General features: G+C 37.6%; 1 protein-coding gene across 2 annotated transcripts in view; it reads left to right on the top strand.

Moving 5' to 3' along the window:
* The first annotated feature begins 4,575 nt into the window (after positions 1 to 4,575).
* Positions 4,576 to 21,655, top strand: part of ism1 (isthmin 1) — a 47,215-nt gene continuing 30,135 nt past the window's right edge. For both annotated transcript variants that reach the window (XM_061910573.1, XM_061910572.1), the window contains exon 1: positions 4,576 to 5,211. In XM_061910573.1, the coding sequence (XP_061766557.1) occupies positions 5,086 to 5,211 (126 nt within the window). In that variant the 5' untranslated portion in view covers positions 4,576 to 5,085. The remainder of the gene's footprint in view (positions 5,212 to 21,655) is intronic.

The following is a 21,655-nucleotide window of genomic DNA, read 5'->3' as shown; positions in this document are numbered from 1 at the left end:
AAGGGTAAAAAAAGAAAATACACATATTCACGCACATTTTCTACCTATAAAAACAATACATAAGATGTAACATAGGTACAGGTATATGTGTATATATATATATATATATATATATATATATATATATATATATATATATATATATATATATATGAATCTTTGGGTGTCCCACGATTCGATTCAATATCGATTCTTGGGGTCACGATTCGATAATATATCGATTTTTTCGATTCGATTCTCGATTCAAAAACGATATCTTTCCGATTCAAAACGATTCTGTATTCATTCAATACATAGGGTTTCAGCAGGATCTATCCCAGTCTGCTGACATGCTAGCAGAGTAGAAGATTAAAAAAAAAAAAAAAAAAGCTTTTATTATTGTAAGGGACAATGTTTTATGAACTGATTGCAATAACGTAAATTTGTTTTAACTATTAAACGAACCAAAAAAATTACTTATTTTATCTTTGTGTAAACATAGGACACAGTGTGTTGTCAAGCTTATGAGATGCGATGCAAGTGTAAGCCACTGTGACACTATTGTTCTTTTTTATTATTTTTATAAATGTCTAATGATAATGTCAATGAGGGATTTTTAATCACTGCTATGCTGAAATTACAATTTATATTGATACTGTTGTTGATAATATTCATTTTTGTTTCATTACTTTTGGTTTGTTCTGTGTCGTGTTTGTGTCTCCTCTCATTTGCTCTGTTTATTGCAGTTCTGAGTGTTGCTGGGTCAGGTTTGGTTTTGGAATTGGATTGCATTGTTATGGTATTGCTGTGTAGTGGTTTGTTAGATTGATTAAAAAAAAAAAATTAATAAATGAAAAAAAAAAGATTTGATTCATATTCGAATCGATTTTTTTTACCACACCCCTAATATATATATATATATATATATATATATATATATATATATATATATATATATATATATGTGTGTGTGTATGTATATATATATATATTTATATATATATAATATGAGAATAAATATTTAATACACTGCTAGTTTTGCAAATGTTCCCACTTACAAAGCATGTAGAAGTTTTTTTTTTTTAATCATAGGTACTCTTCAACCGTAAACCACAGAACATAAAACATCGCAATCACAAGATTTTTAGGTCATAAGGCAGCATTTTATTGCATGACAGGTATTTGATACAGAACTCAATATTCGGTACAGAAACTTTAATTTGCAATTAGAGATTAGACATTTCCTGTAGTACTTGACCAGCTTTCTACACATTGCAGCAGGGATTTTGGCCCACTCGTCCATACAGATCCTCTCCAGATCCTTCAGGTTTTGGGATTGTCGCGGGGCAATACGGGCCTTCAGCCCTCTCCATACATTTTCAATTGGGTTTTCGTCAGCTTCTAAGGAGGCCACTCCTTAGTTGCCATGGCTGTCTGTTTTTTAGGCGTTCTCAAGCTGGAAGACCAAGCCACGGCCCATCTTCAATGTTCTTACTGAGGGAAGGAGATTCAAGGGCAAGATTTTGCGATATATCATCGTCCCCTTAATACGATGCAGTCGTCCTGTCCCCTTCGCAGAAATACTTCAACAAAGAATGATGTTATCACCTTGGTGCTTTACAGTTGGGATGGTGTTCTTGAGATTCTACTCATCCTTCTTCTTCCTCCAAACACGGCGGGTGAGTTCTATTTTCTCTATTTTCATCTCATCCGACCACGTAACCATCTCCCATTCCTCCTCTGGATCACACAGATGGTCAATGGCAATAAAGTGTATTTTCATAGGCATAAATCGAAGAAAACAGAGCAAAATCGTTGGTATGTTATGAGAAAAAGCTGAAACTTTCAAACTAAAAATTAATGATACACTTAGTCACCTATAGTACATAGCTGAAACAATATTTGTTTGAGTATTTGTTTTAAATAAAACAATATCAAGATGGCCCCCCGCATACATTGACTTTTCAGTAAGCGACCCTTGCTGGAAAAAAGTTTGGACACCCCTGAACCACAGTATCCAAAATATCAATATTTTGACTTGAGGATCGATATTCATCATCATCATCATTTATTTTTATTCCTTTCATGAAAATGCATATTTACAAGCCACGTACAATTGACACTTTCATTGTTTTTTTTTTCCTTTTTTTTCTTATACATTTCCATGATCAGAAAGGAGCAGATGGAAGAATAATATTCTTATATTTATCTGCCCCTTTTTTAACACAAATTACAGTATTTTAGATGACTTTATAACTGTTCCCTCCACCAACACCCAAACTCCAACATACTTTTCCATTTTCATTTAAGAATTTTTACAATGACATGTCCAATCTAAATCAAGTATATATTAGAGCATAAAGATGTAGTATCAGCGGTATTGGTATTTCAGTATCGATCCACACATCACTACCATCAGTCATGAATTGTTCTGTACCTGATCAGAGTCACTAACCTATCGCATGAATGGTTTTGGTTATTTTACATAGTAGGTTAAAAAAGTTAAAGTACCAATGATTGTAACACACACACTAAGTGTGGTGAAATGCACACTTTGTTCACCCTCTGGGAGGTGAGGGGAGCAGTGAGCAGCAGCGGTTGGCCACGCCCGGGAATCATTTTGGCGATTTAACCCCCAATTCCAACCCTTGATGCTGAGACCTATGTAAGCGTCAATACATACCTTGATGGTGCAGAAAAAAGACCATATATTTTTTTAACCGATTTCCAAACTCTAAATGGGTGAATTTTGGCGAATTAAACGCCTTTCTGTTTATTGCTCTGGTGGCGATGACGTCAGAACGTGACGTCACCGAGGTAATACAGCCGCCATTTTCATTTTCTACATATTACACACACGGGTCTCAGCTATGTTATTTTCCGTTTTTTCGACTATTTTTTGGAACCTTGGAGACATCATGCCTCGTCGGTGTGTTGTCGGAGGTTGTAACAACACTAACAAGGAGGGATTCAAGTTGCACCGAAGATGCGAAAGTGTCTTCCGCCAGACCCCCATTGAATGTGCTGTAGTGTCTTCACATTTGACCGGCGATGACAGACATGGCACAGAGATGGATAACCTGCAGATGCATTTGCAACGATAAAGTCAACGAAATCACAAAGGTGAGTTTTGTTGTTGACTTATGTGCTAATCAGACATATTTGGTTGCGGCGTGACTGCCAGCTAATTGATGCTAACATGCTACGCTAATCTATGCTAACATGCTACGCTAATCGATGCTAACCGGCGATGACAGACATGGCACAGAGATGTATGGATAACCTGCAGATGCATTTGCAATGATAAAGTCAACAAGATCACAAAGGTGAGTTTTGTTGATGTTGACTTACTGTATGTGCTAATCAGACATATTTGGTTGCGGCGTGACTGCCAGCTAATCGATGCTAACAAGCTATTTACCGGCGGTGCTAAAGCAGACATAGCACAGAGATGTATGGATAACCTGCAGATGCATTTGCAATGATAAAGTCAACGAAATCACAAAGTTGAGTTTTGTTGATGTTGACTTATGTGCTAATCAGACATATTTGGTCGCGGCGTGACTGTCAGCTAATCGATGCTAACATGCTATTTACCGGCGGTGCTAAAGCAGACATGGCACAGAGATGTATGGATAACCTGCAGATGCATTTGCAACTATACTACGTTTCCTTCCACCCACAATTTATGCGAAAAAAACACTTACCAATCGACGGATTTAAGTTGCTCTATTATCACAAAATGCGAAAGTCCTGATCGTTTGGTCCGCACATTTTACCGGCGATGCTAACGCAGCTATTCGGCCATGCTATGGCTATGAATAGTGTCAATAGCTATTCGCTCAATAGCTTCAGTTTCTTCTTCAATACTTTCATACTCCAAACATCTGTTTCAATACATGTGTAATCTGTTGAATCGCTCAAGCCGCTGAAATCCGAGTCTGAATCCGAGCTAATGTCACTATATCTTGCTGTGGTATTCCCATTGTTTGTTTACATTGGCAGCACTGTATGACGTCACAGGGAAATGGATAGTGGTTTCGAAGATAACGATAAGCACTTTAAAGCTTTATTTAGGGATATTCTGGGACCGGTAAAATTTTGAAAAAAACTTCAAAAAATACAACAAGCCACTGGGAACTGATTTTTATTGTTTTTAACCCTTTTGAAATTGTGATAATGTTCCCCTTTAAAAGTAACATATATTAATGCAGTATGAAGAAAAATGTTTTAATGTAGACACATAGAATCATCATACTGCGGTGATTATATGCATCAAGTGTTCATTCAAGGCCAAGGCAAAATATCGTAATATATATCGTATATCGCAATATGGCATAAAAATATCGCGATGATAAAAGCCAGTATCGCCGAGCCCTACCTGTTTGCGGGCCTGATTTGGGCCAAGGGCTGTACGTTTGACACCCCTGGTCCAAGGAGAGTCTTATTACAATTTTTCAAAATGTACTTTTTTTAGTAGTTTGCAGACTGGAGGTGTTTGCCCCTTGAGAGAGTCGAGTGTGTCCAAGTGGGCTGAAAGAGTTAACAGGGGGAGGGGCGCGCACAAGGAGGGTTGAGGAAGGGGTGTAGACTATAAAGGTGACTTAAGACAACATGAGAGGCCGACGTGCCATGTTGCTCTCACACGCTCTCACCTCCTCTTCCTTCCTGCCGTGGCTCACCTCCAGGCGCACATTCTAGCACCAACAGCGCCTTCATCTTCCCTCATGGACGCACTCTGAAACACGCCCGTCAGGACTGAAGAGGGTCAACAACGCCTCCGTGGAGGACCAGCGAAGGCGGCACATGGAGCACAATGTGGACCGACGTGGACAAAAGTGGACTTGAGGACGCAACAAGTGGGAAGCAGAGCGCGGGAGTCGGACTCGGAACATCCACGCCGCACGTGTGAACACTTACACTCTGCTGCTCCCTCGGACTATTTTATTTATTTATTTATTTATTTATTTTTTCGCAATTCTGATCCCCGAAGTGGCTCCGAAGTGGTGTTGCGGCTCCTCGTCCCCGGCGGATCCGGAGATCGGAGCCTCTGCACCGGGCGGAGGCGGAGCTCCGGCGGCCCCGAAGGGCGGCCGCGTCCGGAGGATGGCACGGCTGGCGGCCGAGCTGCTGCTGCTGCTGGGACTTCTCCTTCTCACGCTGCACATCACCGTGCTGAGGAGCAGCGCGCTGCCGCCCGCCAACGTCAGCCTGAGCCTGGATCACAGCGAGGTGAGTCCCGCTTCCTTTGCGTCCTCTGCGGGAGGAGGGTATGCTGGCACATGCGCGGGAGCGAGGCTCTCTCCCGAGGGTGTCCCCCGCGGGAGTAGCAGTCAGTCGGAGGTGAGAGGTCAGACCCTCTCCGCCCCGAAAGCTGACACACCCCGCTGTTGTTGTACTGAGGGGGTTAAATGCTCGCTACGGGCTCTTCTCTGTCATCGTGCACACATCAATGTCATTCCAAGTGAGGAGATGGAAGGGGCCCGAAAATGTACTTATAGGATCCAAAAGTCATCGGCTCGTTAAAGTGTCATAAGTCAGCAATACATTTATATTTTATGTACTTTAATGCTTGAAATTCTTCAATAACCTTAGGTCTATGTTTTTGTTTTTTTACTTGTATGTGTATTTATGTATACATATATAAATATGTGTGTATATATATGTATGTATGTGTATATATATATTTATGTGTATATATATGTATGTATGTATGTATATATGTGTGTATGTATACATTTGTATGTATGTGTGTATATATATACAGTATATATATGTATGTGTATCTATATGTGTGTATATATATGTATGTATGTATGTGTATGTGTGTGTATATATACATGTGTATGAATGTGTATATATATGTTTCTATATATATATATATATATATGTACGTGTATATATATGTATGTATGTGTATGTATATATGTATGTGTATATATGTATGTATATATTTATATGTTTGTATATATGTATGTATGTGTATCTATTTATATATGTACAGTATATATGTCTATATATATGTATGTGTATGTATATGTATGTATGTATGTGTATGTATATATATATCTATATATATATATGTGTGTGTGTATATATGTACATGTATTTGTACATATATGTATGTGTGTATATATGTATGTATATATATGTATGTGTGTATATATGTATTTATGTGTATCTATATATATACATATATATATATGCATAGTATATATATGTATGTGTGTATACATGTATGTATATATATGTATGTGTGTATATATGTATTTATGTGTATCTATATATATGCATAGTATATATATGTATGTGTTTATATATATATGTATATGTATATGTATATATATACATATATATATGTATATATATATATGTATATATATATATATATATATATATGTATGTGTATGTATGTGTGTATATATGTATATTTATTTATATATATATATATGTACGTATGTGTTTATATATATATATATATATATATATGTATATGTATATATATATGTATATATATATGTATGTATGTTTCTATGTATATATATGTGTATATACATATGGCTGAAAACCGAATCACAATATAAGTGTTTTATATTAGTACATTTTTGATATTTCTTATGTAAATTATATTTATATAGCGCTGTTTCTCCAGTGACTCAACGCACTTTACATGAGGAAACGCATTAACTACATTTAAGCTACATTTGGGTGGCACTCGGAGCAAGATGGGTGAAGTGTCTTTCCCAAGGACACTACAGCAGTGACGAGGATGACGGAAGCTGGATTCGAACCAGGTGCTCCAGTTCTTGGCCGGCTGGTCACACCATAGCGCCCTATCGACCTATCCAAAAATATTTATCAGGAGAAAATATATATTAAATGTAAAAAAAATGTTATGTAAAATGAAGCATTTTTGTGAATTTGCATGTTCTCCCCGTGACTGCGTGGGTTCCCTCCGGGTACTCCGGTTTCCTCCCACCTCCAAAGACATGCACCTGGGGATAGGTTGATTGGCAACACTAAATTGGCCCTAGTGTGTGAATGTGAGTGTGAATGTTGTCTGTCTATCTGTGTTGGCACTGTGATGAGGTGGCGACTTGTCCAGGGTGTATCCCGCCTTCCGCCCATGTGCAGCTGAGTTAGGCTCCAGCCCCCCCGCTACCCCAAAAGGGAGAAGCGGTAGAAAATGGATGGATGGATGGAACATTTGTCTGAATATAATCCATTCAGCTATCAAGGCAGAAAGGAAAGGAAATGTCAACACAACCATGGAAAACCTTTAATGTACACAAAATTCTAAAATCACAATAAAAACTTAACAATAATCTCTGAAAATGAAGGTGTAAAAGTAAGGAATATGTGACGTGAATTATATTCACATAATCTCTTGTGACTCAAATCACGTTACATATTACCTAAGTTACATTTAAAGGCCTACTGAAACCCACTACTACCTACCACGCAGTCTGATAGTTTATATATCAATGATGAAATATTAACATTGCAACACATGCCAATACGGCCTTTTTAGTTTACTAAATTGCAATTTAAAATTTTGCGCGAAGTATCCTGTTGAAAACGTCGCGGTATGATGACACGTGCGCATGACGTCACAGATTGTAGCGGACATTTTGTTCCAGCCGGATCCCAGCTATAAGTCGTCTGCTTTAATCGCATAATTACACAGTGTTGCTGAATCTTTTGCAATTTGTTTAATTAATAATGGAGACGTCAAGGAAGAAAGATGTAGGTGGGAAGCAGTGTATTGCGGCTGCCTTTAGCAACACAAACACAGCCGGTGTTTCCTTGTTTCCTTGTTTACATTCTAGGCTTTACTATGGAACAGAGCGGTCAAGCGAACATGGTTCCCTACCACATGTCAACCGGCAGGTTGTGGTGAGAAAATTATGGTAATAAGTCGGCTCTTACCGTATACATGAACGGAGCTTGCGTCGTTCCTCATGTACCTGTCAAAGAGGCAGCTGCGGACTCTCTTGCCTCCGACCGGCCGCCCCCAACATTGGATGCTTCCACCGAGGAGGTGGGGGGAAAAAAACCTCAGCCCGGCCCCAACGGCTGCCTTCGCTACGCCTCGTCGAGAAACGTGGCTTCCCTCAGAGACACTGGCGGTCACCACACCCGTAGCCACACCCCTCCGACTTTCAGGTACGACCATATAATCTCACTAAAACACTAGTAACACAATAAGCAGATAAGGGATTTTCCAGAATTATCCTTGTAAATGTGTCTAATAACATCTGAATCGCTCCCACTGCCCTTGTCTTTTTTCTTTTTTTCTAGTCCTTCACTCTCACTATCCTCATCCACGAATCTTTTATCCTCGCGCGAATTAATGGGGAAATTGTCGCTTTCTCGGTCCGAATCGCTCTCGCTGCTGGTGGCAATGATTGTAAACAATGTGAGGGTGTGAGGAGCTCCACAACCTATGACGTCACGCGCACATCGCCTGCTACTTCCGGTACAGGCAAGGCTTTATTATTAGCGACCAAAAGTTGTGAACTTTATCGTAGATGTTCTCTACTAAATCCTTTCAGCAAAAATTTGGCAATATCGCGAAATGATCAAGTATGACACATAGAATGGACCTGCTATCCCCGTTTAAATAAGAACATCTCATTTCAGTAGGCCTTTAAACCAGTGTGGGTGGCACTGGGAACAGTTGGGTAAAGTATCTAGCCCAAGGACACAACCGCAGTGAGGAGGATGGTGAAAGCGGAGATTGAACCTGGAACCCCCAAGTTGCTAGCATGTCTGCTCCACCAACCGAGCCATGTCCGGTTAGTGTAAAAAAAAAAAAAAGCTTAATAAAGTGAACAAAATAGTGCAAAGTGTGAAAATGTATACATGTGGGAAAACCTGAGAAGAACATTTTTATGCAAGTTTTGTGGCAGGAAGTTACGGTTGTGCTCTCAGGTGGTGTGGTATTGCCGGGCTTGGTGGGGACGAGCGCCTTTCATAATTTACCAACCACAACGTCATTTAAAAAAATCCAACAATTGACAATTTATCTTCTCACTCCGTGCAAATAATCAACAGCGAGGCAACAAGATGGCGCAAACAAACGTGGTAGTTGATACTGTTAGCTGATTGGCTGTTAGCATGTCACTCCCACTGACCAAGGTTCACTTTCTGCGCTGCTCAGTTATCAACGAGCAAGAGCCTTTGTCCATGCCACCAACGATTGATTTGATATTTGTGGTTGAGGATAGGATTCAAGGCCGATCTCATTGTTTTACAACGATACGACCCGAAACGATTCAGTGAGTTGAAATTGATTCAGCAACTTTTTTATCCCAAAAACTCGAATACTAATACTAAACAAATACTGAATACTGAACACTGCAGGTGAAGTTTACCATAGATTCCAGAGTCTTTCTCTATCATTATGCAACTATAACGACATTTTCAGTGAGACTCCCAATTAAAAGTAACGTATAGATACTGGCAAAGAAAAAGCAACAGCAGAAAAAATAAAGGCACTCTCCAAATAGATAAATTTTAAATGATCTATTTGGAAAGTGCTTATATATATATATATATATATATATATATATATATATATATATATATATATATATATATATATATATATATATATATATATATATATATATATATATATATATATATATACATAAGATTTTTTATTTTAATTTTTTTAATTTTAATTTTTTTTTCAAATAAAAACACTCACCAAATACATAATTGAAAATTAATGTATTTGGAGATAAGCTTTTTTATTTAAATGTTTTTAATTTTAATTTTTTTTTCAAATAAAAGCACTCACCAAATACATAATTGAAAATTAATGTATTTGGAGAGTGCCTTTATTTTTTATTTTTTTTTATGTCTGTTTACGTAAATGTACATATGTGTATAGACAAACCCCGTTTCCATATGAGTTGAGAAATTGTGTTAGATGTAAATATAAACGGAATACAATGATTTGCAAATCATTTTCAACCCATATTCAGTTGAATATGCTACAAAGACAACATATTTGATGTTCAAACTAATTAACATTTTTTTTTGCAACTAGTCATTAACTTTAGACACGTGACAAAGAAGTTGGGAAAGGTGGCAATAAATAATGATACTGTTGAGGAATGCTCATCAAACACTTATTTGGAACATACCACAGGTGTGCAGGCTAATTGGGAAGAGGTGGGTGCCATGATTGGGTATGAAAGCATCTTCCATGAAATGCTAAGTATTTCACAAACAAGGATGGGGTGAGGGTCACCACTTTGTAAGCAGTTTTAGAACAACATTTCTCAAAGAGCTATTCCAAGTAGTTTAGGGATTTTACCATCTACGGCCCATAAAATAATCAAAAGGTTCAGAGAATCTGAAGAAATCACTGCACGTAAGCTATGATATTACAGACTTTTGATCCCTCAGGCGGTACTGCATCAAAAACCGACATCATTGTGTAAAGGATATCCCCACATGGGCTCAGGAACTCTTCATAAAACCACTGTCAGTAACTACAGTTGGTCGCTACATCTGTAAGTGCAAGTTAAAACTCGACTATGCAAAGCCAAACCCATTTATCAACAACACCCTGAAACGCCACCGGCTTGGCTGGACCCGAGCTCACCTAGGATGGACTGATACAAAGTGGAAAGGTAATCTGTGGTCTGATGAGTCCACCTTTCAAATTATATTTGGAAACAAGACGTGGTGTCCTCCAGAACAAAAAGGAAAATAACCATTTGGATTGTTATAGGCGCAAAGTTCAAAAGCTAACATCTGTGATGGTATGGGGGTGTATTAGTGCCCAAGGAATGGGTAACTTACACATCTGTGAAGGGACCATTAATGCTGAATGGTCCATACAGGTTTTGGAACAACATATGTTGTCATCCAAGTAACGTTATCATGGACGCCCCTGCTTATTTCAGCAAGACAATGCCAAGCTACGTGTTACAACAGCGTGGCTTCGTAGTAAAAGAGTGCGGTTACTTTCCTGGCCCGCCTGCAGTCCAGACCTGTCTCCCATCGAAAATGTGTGGCGCATTATGAAGTGTAAAGTACAAAGTTCCTGAGTAGTCCTGGGTTCAATCCCGGGTTCGGGATCTTTCTGTGTGGAGTTTGCATGTCCTCCCGTGACTGAGTGGGTTCCCTCCGGGTACTCCGGCTTCCTCCTACTTCCAAAGTCATTCACCTGGGGATAAGTTGATGGACAACACTAAATTGGCCCTAGTTTGTGAATGTGAGTGTGAATGTTGTCTGTCTATCTGTGTAGGCCCTGTGATGAGGTGGCGACTTGTCCAGGGTGTATACCGCCTTCTGCCCGATTGTAGCTGAGATAGGCACCAGCGCCCCTCGCGACCCCAAAAGGAATAAGTGGTAGGAAATGGATGGATGGATAATCTTGAATATACCATATTCAAAAGTGTGATTAATGTATTTTTTTTTTTAATAATTTGACAGCAGTGTTAATATATTGTCCTTTATTTTCCCTAAACGATAAATATTTTGTATTAATGGTCTTAAAAAATAAAATGATACAACAATTTAAAAAAAAATCACAGTAAATGTAGAGTGTGTGTATATATATATATACTTACACATATATGTAATTAGTATAGTATAGTACACCTGTACAACCTCAATAATAAACATGTAGTTAAATGAATATTTTGCAGCCTCTCATTTAAGACAGAATGTTATTAAATTGTTTGTGAAGGAGTGCCTATTGTATGCACAACGCATTTTTGGTTTTGTTGCACAGTAATATTGTATAGTATTTAGTGCTTTTAAATGATTCTTTTATTTAATGAGGCACTTTGGAATTGTGATTATTCATGAATAATGCAGTAAATTTGTCATAATCCGTTTTCCGGGTCCTGTTTTGTTTTTTTTAGTATATCCTCAGTTGTTGGTTAGTTCTGTTTCAGCAACCTTGTTTGATTTCTTAGTTGCCGTGTGTGCTGATTTTTTTTACCTGCCTCTGATTAGTGGTTGTGATTAGTGGAGCTCACCTGCTCCTGGTCACTAATCAGAGAGCTATTTATCCCTGCCTCGCGCCACACTCTGCCTGGCAGTCTTGCTGTTTACATTGGATACTGTTTTCATCACACTTTTGTATTTTCCGAGTGTAAAACTTTCTTGCGGTTCGCCCCTGGTGATTATCTTGATTTTTTTGGCTCCACACTTAATTAGTGTCTACGTGTTTGTACTTGTTGTCCTGCTTTTTAGAATAAATCACCTTTTTACCTGCACGCTACTTCCGGACGTCCTTCTGCAATTTAGGGAAACGACCACCACAAAACCATGCGACGTAACAAAATGACTTGCTTGCATAGTTTGAATTAACTCATTTTGAATCTTTGGTTCGATCCTGCGCTCGGGATCTTTCTGTGTGGAGTTTGCATGTTCTCCCCGTGAGTGCCTGGGTTCCCTCCAGGTACTGCGGCTTCCTCCCACTTCCAAAAACATGTACCTGGGGATAGGATGATTGGCAACACTAAATTGGCCCTAGTGTGTGAATGTGAGTGTGAATGTTGTCTGTCTATCTGTGTTGGCCCTGCGATGAGGTGGCGACTTGTCCAGGGTGTACACCGCCTTCCCCCTTAATGCAGCTGAGAAAGGATCCCGCACCCCGAACGAAATACAAAAGGGATGGAAGAGAATGAAGTAAGTATAACAAGGCGAATTATAAAGCATACACAAACCTCTTCACTCTGCACTACAAACTGATTAACACAGCCTATGTATTCCGCACAACCAGCAAGCTTGTACACAATAGCAACTTCATCTGAAACTGTTTTTGCCTGAGGCACGGATGGTCTTTTTCTTCAGATTTAAAACTCCTTCCAACTAACCACAGAGCCTTTTGAATGAACTCAGTGAGATTCGAAAGTTTTGTATACAATGATTCTCAGTCGGAAAATCCCTTCAAAACAACTTTCTTCCCCCAATCTTTCTTTGCTTGGGACTTCCATCTGGTCAATAACACAGCGCGCATTTTTTACTACAGAGCTGAATGTTAACTTGTGAGGAGCCACAGATGCCTGGTGTGACATCATAGATATACCGAAATAGTAGGGGTGTAACGGTACGTGTATTTGTATTGAACCGTTTCGGTACGGGGGTTTCGGTTCGGCACGCGGGCGTACCGAACGAGTTTGTAAGTCTTCACAAGCTGCTCTGCTTTCTGCCTCCGTCTCAGCAGCAAGCATTGTTCCGCCCACACAACCATCTGATTGGTTACATACAAAGCCAATCAGCAGTGCGTATTCAGAGCGATGTAACAGCCAATCAGCAGTGCGTATTCAGAACGCATGTTGTCAATGCTTTAGCGTCGAGCAGATATGTGTTTAGCAGGGGAGCAGCGGACTCTCCCCAAATAATAATAAACACTTCCAAGTCAACTATTTTCTAAACATGACTATGAGCCCGTTGACCTTCTAGAAACTTAAACTGCAGCTCAGCTCGCTTGCAGTCCTGGCTTTAGGTGAAGGCTAGTTAGCTTTTAGCATAATGTTAGCTCATTTTGCGGTGTGTGTGTGTGTGCGTGCGTGCGTGTGTGTGCATGAAAGCGTGTGTGTGTGTGTTAGGGGCAGCAAAGCCCTGTCTGTCTGTTATTGCATTGAACTCCATGGTGTACAGGAATGAATAGTCTCTCCAATTGCTGTTGTACTATTTTTTGTGCTATAGTTACATTAATCATTAATAATGTAGCAGCCTAGTTTGAATGGCAGGGTCCCTGCTATCACATGTTGACAAAAATATAACATTTACATAGTAAAAGTCAACTACAGGCTTCCCAAATGTTGTAATAAATTAAGCATGATGAGTTGACTTGAAGCTGTTTAATGTTGCACTTTTTATATGTAGAAGAAAGGTTTTGCCGTTTTATTTAATCAAAGCAACAACTTGAGGCAGTTTAATGTGGATTAACGTGGGCAGAATTATTATAGTGTTCCCAATGTTAAAAGGATAAAGCCTTTGTTTACAAATTTGGTAAATAAATAACCCAAAAATTTATATTTTGTTGTTTTCTTACTGTACCGAAAATGAACCGAACCGTGACCTCTAAACCGAGGCACGTACCGAACCGAAATTTTTGTGTACCGTTACACCCCTACGAAATAGCAATACATTTATCTGTGTTAAAAGGAAATACGCGGCCATTGTATGGGAGGCCCACCGCACATGACCTATAGTCGCATTATGACAGGAACACTGGGACTTCACATGAAGGTGTGAAAAAAACAAGATATTTGAGAAATCAGACTAATTTAGTGCATGGAAACGCAATCGTTGAGTTCATAGAGTGCCTAAAATCAATTATTTTCTGCTTATTTAACTATTTATTTCGCAGCTGTCTATTTTGGCGGACAATTATGACGTTTTTCGCTTTTGATTACACTGGTCGTATGAACCGGAGCGTTCGGTCTGCAGTCACGTCGGATACATAACTCATTGATATCCAAATACGATAGAGGCCTGGGTCAGATTAAAAAAAAAAAAAATCGGAATTGCACCGTTCACATTGACATGAAAAAATCCAATACGGGTCACATAGTCCCACTGGGTCATTATTGTCACCGATGTCCCACTGGGTGTGAGTTTTCCTTGCCCTTATGTGGGCCTACCGAGGATGTCGTAGTGGTTTGTGCAGCCCTTTGAGACACTAGTGATTTAGGGCTATATAAGTAAACATTGATTGATTGATTGATATGGGCAAATAAAATCGTAAATGACCCATAGTGTGAAAAAGACTTTGTTTTGCCGTACTTTGAAGTATGCTGCCACCCAGTAGTGCAGTGCACTTGTGTTTACACTACTACGGTTATTTTTATACCTTTGCCAAAGGAAACACAGAGGGATGTATAGCACCATTCAAATTATCATGTTTTTTTAGATTAGCCCGACAGAGTGAAGTCTAAGAGATGAACAATGACCCCTGTTGTCATCCTATTTTTGACAACTTTGTTTGCACTGTAGTGTAGAACATCGAGATCCCACCAAATATTATATGGCAATGATGTCCCACCCTTTAATACTTTAAATGCCTATTTTAACATCAGCAGGGACCCCTCCAATTCTGACCCGGAGGTTAAGACAGGTCTAGGATCAACGGGCTTTTTAGAGAGTGTTAAGCATCCTCCAGCTGCTTGTTGATGTATATTTAGCTTGCAAGTGACATATTTTCTTCATGTCCCCAATGATGAATGGGTATTTATGGCCAATGGAACGGTGACCACCCCTCCATAAATGCTTTATTAGCACTGAGGGGAATGTTTCCTCTAACTAAAGCAGGGGTCACCAACGCGGTGTCCGCGGGCACCAGGTCGCCCGTAAGGACCAGATGAGTCGCCCGCTGGCCTGTTCTAAAAATAGCTCAAATTGCAGCACTTACCAGTGAGCTGCCTCTATTTTTTTTAATTTTATGTATTTACTAGCAAGCTGGTATCGCTTTGCTCAACATTTTTAACTCTAAGAGGGACAACTCAAATATAAAATATTTCAAAGACTAGGTCTTCACTTGTTTAGATAAACTATTTAATTTTTTTACTTTGATTCTTATAACTTTTAGAAAGACTATTTTAGAGCAAAAAAATACAACCTTAAAAATTATTTTAGGATTTTTAAACACATATACCTTTTTACCTTTTAAATTCCTTCCTCTACTTTCCTGACAATTTAAATCAGAGTTCAAGTAATTTTTAATTTTTTTATTGTATAGAATAATAAATACATTTTAATTTAATTCTTCATTTTAGCTTCTGTTTTTTCGACGAAGAATATTTGTGAAATATATTAACTTATTATGATTAAAATAAAAAAAAAATATTCCGGCAAACCTACAAAAACTGTAAATCAAATTTAAATCTTTTTTCAAAGTCTTTTGAATTTCTTTTAAAAATTTTGTTCTGGAAAATTTAGAAGAAATAATGATTTGTCTTTGTTAGAAATATAGCTTGGTCCAATTTGTTATATATTTTAACAAAGTGCAGATTGGATTTTAACCTATTTAAAACATGTCATCAAAATTCTAAAATTAGTCTTAATCAGAAAAAATTACAAATGATGTTCCATAAATTATTTTTAAAATTTTTTCAAAAAGATTCGAATTAGCTAATTTTTCTGTTAATTTTTTTCGGTTGAATTTTGAATTTTAAAGAGTCGAATTTCAAGATAAACTATGTTTCAAAATTTAATTTTCTTTTTTTTTTCGTGTTTCCTCCTCTTTTAAACAGTTCAATTAAGTGTTTTTTTCATCATTTAATCTCTACAAAAAACCTTCCGTAAAAGGAAAAAAATGTACGACGGAATAACAGACAGAAATACCCATTTTCTATGTATATATAAATTTATTTATTAATGGTAAATTGAGCAAATTGGCTATTTCTGGCAATTTATTTAATTGTGTATCAAACTTGTAGCCCTTCGCATTAATCAGTACCCAAGAAGTAGCTCTTGGTTTCAAAAAGGTTGGTGACCCCTGAACTAAAGAAAGCTATAAGAAGTGCTCCTTCTACTGTTAGTGCCATCACTGCATGTCTGTGTTCAGCTGGATGTGAAGACATGCAAAGCCGATGAAATATTCCAAGAATGTGAGGAATATTTGACACACCGCCAACCGTTTGATTGGGCAGGCAGGCAGGGCGAGGACCAGGAGGGAGTCAACTCTCACCTTTCAGAAAAGAATAAATATATAACACAAACCACTCAACTCCCAGCATGCCTTTTGGCTTTTGTTGGTCCACACTGACATTCACATTTTGTGCGGTGGTAAAAGATCTGCCTCACTGTAATGTACTGTACGTGTGGACATGCTCCAGTCGGCAGCCATTAGGCCTTTTTCCACCAAAAGATCCTGTACAAGTCTGTGGTTTGGGTTTCCACCACATTTGACAGTTCAGGGTAGTTAATACAAATCAGGCTGATAACTTATGAATGAGTGGCAAATCATATAAATATACAGTTACCATGTAAAAAAACAAAAACAGAAATGATTAGTTGATATGTTTTTACAAACATACTAAAGTGTGAATAAATGAAATAGAAAACAATAGTATACAAAAACGATATGATTTAAAAACCAAATGTACCGGATTTTAGATAAAAAGTCAGACTTCTGTCTGCAGTGTCCAACAGTCCATCCATCCATCCATCCATCCATTTCCTACCGCTTGTCCCAATTCAAAAGGGTCAAATGATTCATTTTGGTCCAAAAAAACCACATAAAAAGAATAAATGTCAGTATTCATCTCACGGCAACAACAGGAACACATCGTTAGCAATAACATTTGATTCACTTGGGTTGGGACGAATAACGACACAAATGGCGTGTCACTGACTACTTTTACAGCATGTGACAAAGTATTGTAAGTCGTGAATATTTGATGTGATTTATCGTCAGTCCACTTGTCCTTCATTTTACATTTCTCTTCAATCTACCAGGTTGTCTTATATGGAACATCATACAGGTGTGCAGGCTAATTGGGAACAGTTGGGTGCCATGATTGGGTATAAAAGCAGCTTCCATGAAATGCTAAGTAATTCACATACAAGGATGGGGTGAGGGTCACCACTTTGTAAGCAAATTATCGAACAGTTTTAGAACAACATTTCTCAACGAGCTATTGCAAGGAATTTAGGGATTTTACCATCTACGGTCCGTAAAATCATCAAAAAGTTCAGAGAATCTGGAGAAATCACTGCACGTAAACGATGATATTACGGACTTTTGATCCCTCAGGTAGTACTGCATCAAAAACCTACATCAGTGTGTAAAGGATATCAGCACATGGGCTCAGGAACACTTGATAAAACCACTGTCAGTAACTACAGTTGGTCGCTACATCTGTAAAACTCTACTATGCAAAGCCAAACCCATTTATCAACAATATCCTGAAACACCGAGCTCACCTAAGATGGACTGATGCAAAGTGGAAAGGTGTTCTGTGGTCTGACGAGTCCACATTTCAAATTATATTTGGAAACAGAAGATGTGGTGTCCTCCAGAACAAAGAGGAAAATAACCATTCGGATTGTTGTAGGCGCAAAGTTCAAAAGCCAGCATCTGTGATGGTATGGGGGTGTATTAGTGCCCAAGGCATGGGTAACTTACACATCTGTGAAGGCACAATCAACGCTGAAAGGTCCATACAGGTTTTGGAGCAACATATGTTGTCATCCAAGCAACATTATCATGGACGCCCCTGCTTATTTCAGCAAGACAAGTGTTACAACACCGTGGCTTCGTAAAAAAAAGAGTGTGGGTACTTTCCTGGCCCGCCTGCAGTCCAGACCTGTCCCCCATCGAAAATGTGTGGCGCATTATGAAGCGTAAAATACGACAGCGGAGACCCCGGACTGTTGAACGACTGAAGCTCTACATAAAACAAGAATGGGAAAGAATTCCACTTTCAAAGCTTCAACAATTAGTTTCCTCGTTCCCAAACATTTATTGAGTGTTGTTAAAAGAAAAGGTGATGTAACACAGTGGTGAACATGCCCTTTCCCAACTACTTTGGCACGTGTTGCAGCCATGAAATTCTAAGTTAATTATTATTTGCAAAAAAAAAAAAAAGTTTATGAGTTTGAACATCAAATATCTTGTCTTTGTTGCATATTCAACTGAATATGGGTTGAAAAGGATTTATAAATCATTGTATTCCGTTTATATTTACATCCAACAAAATTTCCCAACTCATATGGAAACGGGGTTTGTACATGTATATATGTATATATGTATTAATCCATCCTTTTTCTACCGCTTGTCCCTTTTGGGTGGCGGGGGGCGCTGGTGCCTATCTCAGCTACAATCGGGCAGAAGGCGGGGTACACCCTGAACAAGTCGCTACCTCATCGCAGGGCATATGTATATACATATTAGATTAGATTAGATAGTACTTTATTTATTCAGTCAGGAGATGTGTATGTGTATATATATATATATATATATATATATATATATATATATATATATATATATATATGTGTGTATATGTGTGTCTATATATATATATATATATATATATATATATATATATATATGCATAGCCTATTATTTAGCACTATTGACGAGTGATGCACTGAAAAAAATACTTGTTTTCCCGCACTGCCGAAACTGAATTATCGCAATACACACAGGATTGTCTGGAGCGAAGGAGAGGACAGTAGCGGCTTTTAAGGAGAGAAAGTCCAACTGCAACAGCAGGTGTAACGTCAGGCTGCAGCTCTTGTTGTTTGTCGCGGACATCAAGCGACAGGAGTAAAGAGTCTCTAAACACCAGTATAGTCTCCAATAACACCAGAAAAATATGCTAGATTTGTTGCTCGTTGTTTTTAAAAAAAGTAAAGTAATTTCAATGATTTGAAAAGTCTCGAGAAACTTGAACAATTCTCAACAAAGTATTAATCAATCAAAGTTTATTCATATAGCCCGGACTATTAAAATCATGGCATTAAAACAAAGAGATAAGGACAACTTTAGATTGTTTTCTTTGTCTTACTTTGGCCAAAAATAGAACAAAAACATTCTGAAAATATTACAATAAAAATATAGAAAATAATACCGGCCGCGGTAAAGTTTATATCCATGAAGGAAAGAAGAAGGTGAATGAATGTTTATAACTGAATACATTTACATATGCATGCATTTTTTTTCTTTTGTATTATTTTTTTTTATTGAATTAAGTAACGTTTATGACAACCTTTTTCCAAAACACAGTATAAAATGTGAGATATAAATGCATACATTTATCATTAGTTTTCAAAATGGTTGCAAAAAAAGTGGCACCCCAAAAATTAATTGCGGGACCCTATTTTTATGACTTGATGGGCTCCCTAGGACCTCCTTTTGAAAATTCCTTGCGCCAACACTGATGGAATATTGGTGCATGTAAAACAGCAGCAGGCGGCTGTGGCCTGCGGGCTAGTTCTAATACATTTTAAATATCATCTTGGGGGCCATGGATAATTCATTAACGGGCCGAATATGCCCAGTGGGCCTTGACTTTGACACGCCTGATCTATGCCTATACCGATTATTCGATTAAAACAATTGGAAAATAGTTTTGATTTATATTCTGTTGCTTCATTTAATTGTTTAACGAGTGTAACAAAAAAAAAGTTGGTCAAATCTGGACCGCATGTAACTTGAAAAATGCGAACATAGTTTCCACAGCGCCGCTGCAAATGTGCAAACATGAGAGCGTGCATGTGGGTGTTGTGATCTAAGTGGCGGCAAACAGCAAAGTATGTTTTTTTTTTAAATTAATGCACACATGTTAATAAAAGTGTAATTTCAATGTTGGTGTTTTTATTTATAATGAAAAAGAAGAATGAAGGTTAGGTCAAGCAGAAAAATATTTGTTTAATTTAATTTATTTTCCAAAAGTACACATTGGGGTTGTAAAGTGCAAAAATGAGCTGTCATATATAAGATAAAATGACCAGATTTTAGGAAAAAATACTAAAATCTAATGAAATTAAATTGGATTTGCTGCATGGACAGATAATTGTACTTGATAAGACATTCTAAATGAAGAATAGTATATCTAGAAATTAGCAAGATAGAAATAAGTACCGTATTTTTCGGAGTATAAGTCGCACCTACCGAAAATGCATAATAAAGAAGGAAAAAAAACATATATAAGTCACACTGGAGTATAAATCTCATTTTTGGGGGAAATTTATTTGATAAAACCCAACACTAAAAATGGACATTTGAAAGGCAATTTAAAATAAATAAAGAATAGTGAACAACAAGCTGAATAAGTGTACTTTATATGAGGCATAAATAACCAACGGAGAAGGTGCCTGGTATGTTAACGTAACATATTATGGTAAGAGTCATTCAAATAACTATAACATATAGAACATGCTATACGTTTACCAAACAATCTGTCGTTCCTAATCGCTAAATCCCTAAATTCTTAAGTGAATGAGTTAAATAAATTGATATTTTACGGTAATGTGTTAATAATTTCACACATAAGTCGCTCCTGAGTATAAGTCGCACCCCCGGCCAAACTATGAAAAAAACTGCGACTTATAGTCCGAAAAATAAGGTATCTATTCTGTAAACAAGCATTATTCAACTTACAATCTTAAACTAAGCATCCTTGAGATGTTGCGTAATCTCTATCTGGGGAAAACCAAAATATCTTATTCGAATAATTATTTTTTAAATGTTGCCTTTTTTAGACTAGAATAGAAACATCATAATTATTTGTGCTAAAATTAAGATACGTCAATGACTGAAAAGAAGCAAACAGCTTTTAAAACTTTTAGAAATAACATTTTAAATCTTGTCAACTTGCAAATAATTTGTAGCGTGGGTTTTTATCTGATTTAGTCGATTAATCGAACAAACTAATTGATAGAATACTCGATTACTAAAAAAAAATATCGATATTAATTTATTTATATAGCCCATAGATTCCTAAAAAAAAATAGAGTAACTTCAACCCACAAGCACACATTTTTTTTTATTATTGCGATGCCTAAATTACATATTCATTGATTTATTTTCTGCAAAATGATTTGGAGAAAAAAATACTTACTTTATTTGTGTGAAAAAATTGCGAATAAGTCACGCGAAAGGAATTAGACCTCCGTTTCCTGATAGTGTCAAAGTGAGCACATCAGTTTTTCCATTTATTTCAACCTCAGTGGGGAAACACAT

The sequence above is a fragment of the Nerophis ophidion genome, linkage group LG09 (assembly GCF_033978795.1).
Source record: "Nerophis ophidion isolate RoL-2023_Sa linkage group LG09, RoL_Noph_v1.0, whole genome shotgun sequence".
Lineage (NCBI taxonomy): Eukaryota > Metazoa > Chordata > Actinopteri > Syngnathiformes > Syngnathidae > Nerophis > Nerophis ophidion.
This window is presented reverse-complemented; position numbering and strand designations above follow the sequence as displayed.